The 8,431-nt window shown below is 42.2% G+C and overlaps 1 protein-coding gene across 1 annotated transcript; it reads left to right on the top strand.

The window, feature by feature from the left end:
- Positions 1 to 420: 420 nt before the first annotated feature.
- si:ch73-54f23.4 (zinc-binding protein A33) lies at positions 421 to 4,861 on the top strand. Its single transcript, XM_061675637.1, has 4 exons — positions 421 to 548; positions 1,243 to 1,476; positions 3,308 to 3,537; positions 3,915 to 4,861. The coding sequence occupies exons 3-4, from the start codon at positions 3,516 to 3,518 to the stop codon at positions 4,415 to 4,417; spliced, it is 525 nt and encodes a 174-aa protein (XP_061531621.1). The 5' UTR covers positions 421 to 548; positions 1,243 to 1,476; positions 3,308 to 3,515; the 3' UTR covers positions 4,418 to 4,861.
- The last annotated feature ends 3,570 nt before the right edge of the window (positions 4,862 to 8,431 follow it).

Genomic DNA, 8,431 nt, shown 5'->3' on the forward strand with positions numbered 1-8,431 from the left:
TCCTGTCATTTTTAGTGGGATTCATACGGATGAGAGTCTAACTAAAATGCTGCAGTGTCGTTTCGGGGCAATAAAAAGCGCTGCAATGAGTCCCCACTGCACCACATTACATCACCCGCCTCCCCCTTTGACGGGAGATCAATGTGGTACTTTGAAAAATTTAAACCTGCCGAGAAAATTCGTGATACTGTAATTTGTTGTTCCCATTTGTTTTCCAAAGCCAAAAATAGCCTCTTCTTCCTTTGTCTGCTGCCATAAATCACATGGCGCCTGCCTCACACAGAGCCCTCCATCCACCACCCTGTTTTTTAAATGGAACATTCTATGAGCTGTGCTATGCACTGTCCCTTGTTAAATTTAGCTTGTCATCCATTGTGAACCCCCCCCCCCTCCCCGCCCCCCCCAAAACACACACGCTCACTTGAGCCCACTTCCATTTGTCTATTTACACGTATGAGTCCTCTAACTATTGCTTTGTGTCCACGTTCACTGGAATGTACGGAAAGCACATGAACGACATCTGGAACAGAGACCTCTCTGAATGCAAGGTAAGCCATCTACCCACTTACCTACATACCTGTGTACCTACCTATAATTTCTTTCCTAGTACCTACCTTCCTACCTTTGTGCCTAGCTATGTGCTTCCTACATACTTACCTATCTAGCATCCCACCTAACTACGAATCAACTATCCTACCTACCTTCCTACATTCCTACCTACTTACCTACCTACCTACCTACCTACCTGCCTGCCTACCAACCTACCGACCTACCTACCTTCCTTTGCATCTACCTACCTACCTACAGTGTATCCCTTCCTAATATAACATTAGCAGTAATGGTGTCCCACAGGGATCTCTATTAGGACCACTGATATTATATTATGACTTGTCAGTCCTATCTGTAGCTATATATTGTAACCCAACTATCGTGCATCACCTTATAATATACCAGGCATATAGATGTGTATCATCGGACAACGATTCGTGTTACAGGACAAACTTGTCCAGGCTATTAAAAGAATCCAGCATGAAGTGGACGAGTGCAGGGAGGCAGAAAGTGAGACATACATAGATTCAGTAGAACTAGAGGTACTGTCTTCTTCTTGCTCAATTAGTAACACTCATCATTTCTGAATATAAAATAGATAGTGAAATCTTCAAAACCGATCACAATATTTTGTATTGGATCTCATTGGTGTACCTAGCGTTGTGGCCAGGGTATATTTGTTTCTTCTTGCAGGGCCAGTTTGACAGCCTGGAACGAGAGATCCGAGCCGAGTTCGGGAACCTCCATCGCTTCCTGGATGAGGAGGAGTGCAAGGACCTGGAGCGACTGAAGAGGGACCAAGGGAGAGCATTAAAGCGACTGAAGAAGAGGGAAAATGATATCTACCAGCAACGGAAAGACCTGGAGAAAGCCGTGGCCGTGCTCAACAGTAAACTAGCGGAGGAGGAGAGCTCCAAGATGCTAAAAGTAAGGAAAATACTGAATACAGCTATTTGCATTCAGCCCAGAATGCTGAGTGGCCAAGAATATGATTATAAATATTTATTGGCTTGACATTTGTCTGCTTTGCGAGTCCAAATCAATGTTGTCACTTAAAGGTGACATGCAGTGAATTAATTGATCAGCAAATAGAAAGACAGCAGTAAACTACAACCCCGATTCCAATGAAGTTGGGACGTTGTGTTAAACATAAATAAAAACTAGAATACAATGATTTGCAAATCATGTTCGACCTTTATTTAATTGAATAAAAAGACAAGATATTTAATGTTCAAACTGATAAACTTGATTGTTTTTAGCAAATAATCATTAACTTAGAATTTTTATGGCTGCAACATGTTCCAAAAAAGCTGGGACAGGGTTATGTTTACCACTGTGTTACATCACCTTTTCTTTTAACAACCTTCAATAAACGTTTGGGAACTGAGGACACTAATTGTTGAAGCTTTATAGGTGGAATTCTTTTCCATTCTTGCTTGATGTACAGCTTCAGCTGTTCAACAGTCCGGGGTCTCCGTTGTCGTATTTTACGCTTCATAATGCGCCACACATTTTCAATGGGATAACGGTCTGGACTGCAGACAGGCCAGTCTAGTACCCGCATTCTTTTACTACGAAGCCACGCTGTTGTAACACGTGCAGAATGTGGTTTGGCATTGTCTTGCTGAAATAAGCAGGGGCGTCCGTGAAAAAGACGTTGCTTGGATGGCAGCATGTTTCTCCAAAACCTGTATGTACCTTTCAGCATTAATGGTGCCTTCACAGATGTGTAAGTTACCCATGCCATTGGCACTAACACAGCCCCATAGCATCACAGATGCTGGCTTTTGAACTTTGCGTCCATAACAGTCCGGATGGTTCTTTTCCTCTTTGGCCCAGAGGACACAACGTCCACAATGTCCAAAAATAATTTGAAATGTGGAGTCGTCGGACCACAGAACTCTTTTCCACCTTTCATCAGTCCATCTTAGATGAGCTCCGGCCCAGAGAAGCCGGCGCCGTTTCTGGGTGTTGTTGATAAATGGCTTTTGCTTTGCATAGTAGAGTTTCAAGTTGCACTTACGGATGTAGCGCCAAACTGTATTTACTGACATTGTTTTTCTGAAGTGTTCCTGAGCCCATGTGGTTATATCCTTTACACATTGATGTCGGTTTTTGATGCAGTGCCGCCTGCGGGATCGAAGGTCACGGGCATTCAATGTTGGTTTTCGGCCTTGCCGCTTACATGCAGTGATTTCTCCGGATTCTCTGAACCTTTTGATGATATTATGGACAGTAGATGATGAAATCCCTGAATTCCTTGCAATTGTACGTTGAGGAACATTGTCCATTGTCCTTAAACTGTTTGATTATTTTCTCACAAAGAGGTCAACCTTACTCCATCTTTGCTTGTGAATGACTGAGCAATTTAGGGACGCTCCTTTTATACCCCATCATGGCACCCGCCTGTTCCCAATTAGCCTGTTCACCTGTGGGATGTTCCAAACAGGTGTTTGATGAGCATTCCTCAACTTTCTGTCCCTTTTTTCCACCCGTCCCAGCTTTTTTGGAACGTATTGCAGCCATAATATTCAAAGTTAATGATTATTTGCTAAAAACAATCAGGTTTATCAGTTTGAACATTAAATAACTTGTCTTTGTAGTGTATTCAATTAAATATATGTCGAACGTGATTTGCAAATCATTGTATTCTGTTTTTATTTATGTTTAACACAACATCCCAACTTCATTGGAATTGGAGTTATAGTTTCAATAAGTGTCTCATTCAATACATTCAGACTTCTTTCTTTCACTGCAGGACATACAAGATCTCATTAAAAGGGAAGTATACTCATTAATCTTGTGTTACGCATGCCTCACAACACGCCCATCAATCATTAACATCCTACCCCACCTCATCTGGTCCGAACAGATCTCGGGTCAGATTTATCCCGCCGCCAGAGGTGGACAGTGAGCTGCACTCAGGCCACGTTGTGGGACCCATACAATACAGAATATGGAAGCACATGAAAAGCTGCCTTTACCCAAGTATGTAAATATTATATGAAAAAGTGTGTTACAGTGGCAACTCGCTATATTCCAATATATATATAAATATATATATGTGTATATATACACACTTTATGTATAATTATGAGAAAGAACTCAAACTCAAAATAGAAGCGTAATGTTACGATAAAACATATTTCGAATGTAAAATGTGAAAAACAAAGTTTTATATCACATGAATAATAAATCTAACCTGGAAAAACTTTTACGTCGGAAGTCAAGGTACCACTCCCCTTTTCTAGCCTATTTTTGGGGATGCTGAAGCACCCCTAAAATGAATCCCAGCACCCCTAAACCGCTTATACTAGTATCACCACTGCCACTGTACATAGAAAATTCACTGTGGTTGCTTCCAGATATTACACGGGTGACATTCGACCCAGAGACAGCCCACCCTCTCCTGTCCGTGTCCCGGTCCTGCACCTCAGTGTGGTTTGACGCTGCTAAAGACCTGCCAGAATGCAGCCAGGACAACCCCAAACGCTTCCACCACTACTACTGCGTGCTGGGCCGAGAGGGCTTCAGCGTGGGACGACACTACTGGGAGGTGGAGGTGGGCCAAAAGACGGCGTGGAGGCTGGGCGTGGCACGGGCCGACGTGTCCAGAGGGGAGATGGCGGCCACCAGCACCTCCGGCGGTCTTTGGACTTTGGCTCTGAAGAATGGAGACATCTTGGCTTGCACTGATCCCACACCAGTCAGAGTCAACATGTCGCTTCACCTGGCTCGGGTCGGCGTGTTTTTGGACTGTGAGAAGGAGGAGGTGTCTTTTTATAATGCTAATAACATGGCGCCCATGTACATCCTTCGCCACGGGAACTCTCCTGGTTCCTTTGTACCCCTTCTACAACCCGTGTGACACGGACGATGGCAGGAACACAGCTCCCATTAGCATCTTTAGCCCCTCACTGTGACCAAGGCCTTTGCTCATAGCGTCTTTTCTGCAGAATTGCCACATCAGAGCGACATGACTCCCAAAATATTAAGACTATCCGGGTGAAATTTCACGATTACTAAATGCCCAACGCACACCGACCGAGGCGGCCAAATAAATGTGCGTCAGATATCAGAACACTTTGAGGGGAAATAGACGACAGACAGGATATTTCTTTTAATTTTTTTATATTGATCAATGACATAAAGGACTCAATCAAAAAGGGAACTTTTTCATTCAGGGAAAAAGCACCACTTAGACTACTGTATGCATGCGCCTGCTGGCTTGCACATATAAACAACTCACTGCAACGGAAATACTGCTACCCTAGGTGTTCTCATCGGGAAACGTTTTGAGGCGTCACATACACTGTGCTGTATTATTTTTTTTCGATTGAACCCCAAACAAATTGTCATGATATATTTAGATTATATATATATATATATATATATATATTATAATTTTATAAAAAGAAGAAATGGGTAAAAAAATAAAGGAGAGTGTCGACATTTGAAAGTGCATTCGTGCATTTTGGCAAACAGACATTTCCATCCATTCATCCATTTTCTGAGCCGCTTCTCCTCACTAGGGTCACGGGCGTGCTGGAGCCTATCCCAGCTGTCATCGGGCAGGAGGCGGGGTACACCTTGAACTGGTTGCCAGGCAATCGCAGGGCACATACAAACAAACAACCATTCGCACTCACATTCACACCTACGGCAATTTAGAGTTGTCAATTAACCTACCATGCATGTTTTTGGGATGTGGGAGGAAACCGGAGTGCCCGGAGAAAACCCACGCAGGCGCGGGGAGAACATGCAAACTCCACACAGGCGGGACCGGGGATTGAACCCCGGTCCTCAGAACTGTGAGGCAGACGCTCTAACCAGTCACTCCACCGTGCCGCCACAGACATTTCGTTTTAACTTTTAAGAAAAAAAAAAAGAAAAAAACAACAGCAACTGGAGTTGTTATGTCAAACTAGTGCCAGGGGAAACCCTGTGTTGTCCCAAGACTGTTTTTCATGGCTTCAGAGAACACCAGGAGTAAACAGGCAATCTTTGTGCAGTGGTTATTTTGATCTATTCTCATGAAGGTCAGCTTACTGTCAACACCATGTCACTCAACATCAGTGCATCTGTCATATGATGGACATGTCGCTAATCCCAAAGCAGACTTCTATGATTTCATGACCTTGACAACATGCCATTTGTTTGCGGAGATGCCAAAAACTTGATGCTGAGGCTTTCGAAGCTTCTGAAACTTCCAGGCCCGGCTGCAAGTTCCTCCTCAGCCTTTGGTTCCGACAACCCCAATTCCAATGAGGTTGGGACGTTGTGTTAAACAGAAATAAAAACAGAATACAATGATTTGCAAATCATGTTCAACCTATATTTAATTAAATACACTACAAAGACAAGATATTTAATGTTCAAACTGATTAACTTTATTGTTTTTAGCAAATAATCATTAACTTAAAATTTTATGGCTGCAACATGTTCCAAAAAAGCTGGGACAGGGTCATGTTTACCACTGTTACATCACCTTTTCTTTTAACAACATTCAATAAACGTTTGGGAACTGAGGACACTAATTGTTGAAGCTTTGTAGGTGGAATTCTTTCCCATTCTTGCTTGATGTACAGCTTCAGCTGTTCAACAGTCCGGGGTCTCCGTTGTTATATTTTACGCATCAAAATGCGCCACACATTTTCAATGGGAGACAGATCTGGACTGCAGACAGGCCAGTTTAGTACCCGCACTCTTTTACTGCGAACCCACGCTGTTGTAACACGTGCAGAATGTAGTTTGGCATTGCATTGCTGAAATAAGCAGGGGCGTCCGTGAAAAAGACGTTGCTTGGATGGCAGCATGTTTCTCCAAAACCTGTATGTACCTTTCAGCATTAATGGTGCCTTCACAGATGTGTAAGTTACCCATGCCATTGGCACTAACACAGCCCCATACCATCACAAATGCTGGCTTTTTAACTTTGCGTCCATAACAGTCCGGATGGCTCTTTTCTGCTTTGGCCCGGAGGACACGACGTCCACAATTTCCAAAAACAATTTGAAATGTGGACTCGTCGGCCCACAGAACACTTTTCCACTTTGCATCAGTCCATCTTAGATGAGCTCGGGCCCAGAGAAGCCGGCGGCGTTTCTGGGTGTTGTTGATAAATGGATTTTGCTTTGCATCGTAGAGTTTCAAGTTGCACTTACGGATGTAGCGCCGAACTGTATTTACTGACATTGGTTTTCTGAAGCGTTCCTTAGCCCATGTGATGATATCCTTTACACACTGATGTCGGTTTTTGATGCAGTGCCGCCTGAGGGATCGAAGGTCACGGGCATTTAATGTTGGTTTTCGGCCTTGCCGCTTACATGCAGGGATTTCTCCAGATTCTCTGAACCTTTTGATTATATTATGCACCGTAGATGATGAAATCCCTAAATTCCTTGCAATTGTACGTTGAGGAACATTGTCCTTAAACTGGTCGACTATTTTCTCACGCACTTGTTCACAAAGAGGTGAACCTCGCTTGTGAATGACTGAGCAATTCAGGGAAGCTCCTTTTATACCCCATCATGGCACCCACCTGTTCCCAATTAGCCTGTTCACCTGTAGGATGTTCCAAACAGGTGTTGATGAGCATTCCTCAACTTTCTCGTTTTTTTTGCCACCTGTCCCAGCTTTTTGGGAACGTTTTTCAGCCATAAAATTCTAAGTTAATGATTATTTGCTAAAAACAATAAAGTTTATCAGTTTGAACATGAAATATATTGTCTTTGTAGTGTATTCAATTAAATATAGGTTGAACATGATTTGCAAATCATTGTATTGGGTTTTTATTTATGTTAAACACAAGGTCCCAATTGCATTGGAATTGGGGTTGTACAACAATGACCTCATGTCAATCTTGGAAGATGTTAGTGCTGTATCTAGTGCTATTCTAACACCAAAAACACTAGAATCCGATGTGGCAGAAGTACTTTCACTCTGAAATTAAGTGCAAATACTGGTACTTGTGTAAAAAAAGTACTGATTCAAGTAATAGTAAACAAGTACAATCTTTTACTTTCAATTATATATAATATCCATATTTTGTGTTTGATTGGAGCAGCAAATAATTTCCAAAATGCATGTGGGAGAATGTCTGATGGTACGATGACTCTTGGTTGACTCTTTTGGCCAACATTTCAAAAGGTATGCTCGGTGCCAACATGACACTGCTAATCACCAAAAATATACCCTACCTAAAGTGAAGCATGGTGATGGCAGCATCATAAACAGGGACTGGTTTTCTTCAGTTGGAACTGGTGCCACACAGAAGTCGGAAGGAATTATGAACAGTTCCAAATAGTAGTCATTGTTTGCACAAAACCTTCAGGCTTTTGCTGGAAAGCAAAGAAAATGTCAGGGAAAGCCTGTTAGAACATCTGTATTTTATTTGGTGTTAAACACTGCTGACTCCCATTTAACATGAGTTGGAAATGATTAGTTAACTCTGAACAAAGCCACATCCCGAGTTATCAAAGAGTGTGCACACTTATGCAACCACATTATTTCAGTTTTTTGTTTTTATTTTGGATTTCAATTGAGTTGTCCGTTATATGTCCGATAAATGGTGAAGAAATTATATGTCCGATAAATGGTGAAGAAAGTTTGGAATTGATTTATCTTATTTTCAAATCACAAAAACCTGGGATTTGATCAGGTGTGTGTAAACTTTTTATATCCACTGTAGTTCAAATTAAGTCACGATCAAATGTTTAAACCACCCCGAAAAATGGCATTTAATCCAACACACGCATCGTAGACTTATAAGAAAAGACACACAAATCTGTCAAAGTTACCACAACTTTTACTTATAAGTTTTGTGACACATTCACGCTCATGACCTTGGTGAAAACATCGTCACACGGACACAGATTTCCAG

The sequence above is a fragment of the Phycodurus eques genome, chromosome 4 (genome assembly GCF_024500275.1).
Source record: "Phycodurus eques isolate BA_2022a chromosome 4, UOR_Pequ_1.1, whole genome shotgun sequence".
Classification (NCBI taxonomy): Eukaryota; Metazoa; Chordata; class Actinopteri; order Syngnathiformes; family Syngnathidae; genus Phycodurus; species Phycodurus eques.

What these genes read in the sequence shown, in the direction of transcription:
- si:ch73-54f23.4 (XM_061675637.1), top strand. Translation starts at nt 3,516, where the DNA reads ATGAAAAGCTGCCTTTACCCAA. An exon ending in GAAAAGCTGCCTTTACCCAA is followed by an intron (nt 3,538 to 3,914) that starts GTATGTAAATAT and finishes GGTTGCTTCCAG; the next exon opens with ATATTACACGGGTGACATTC.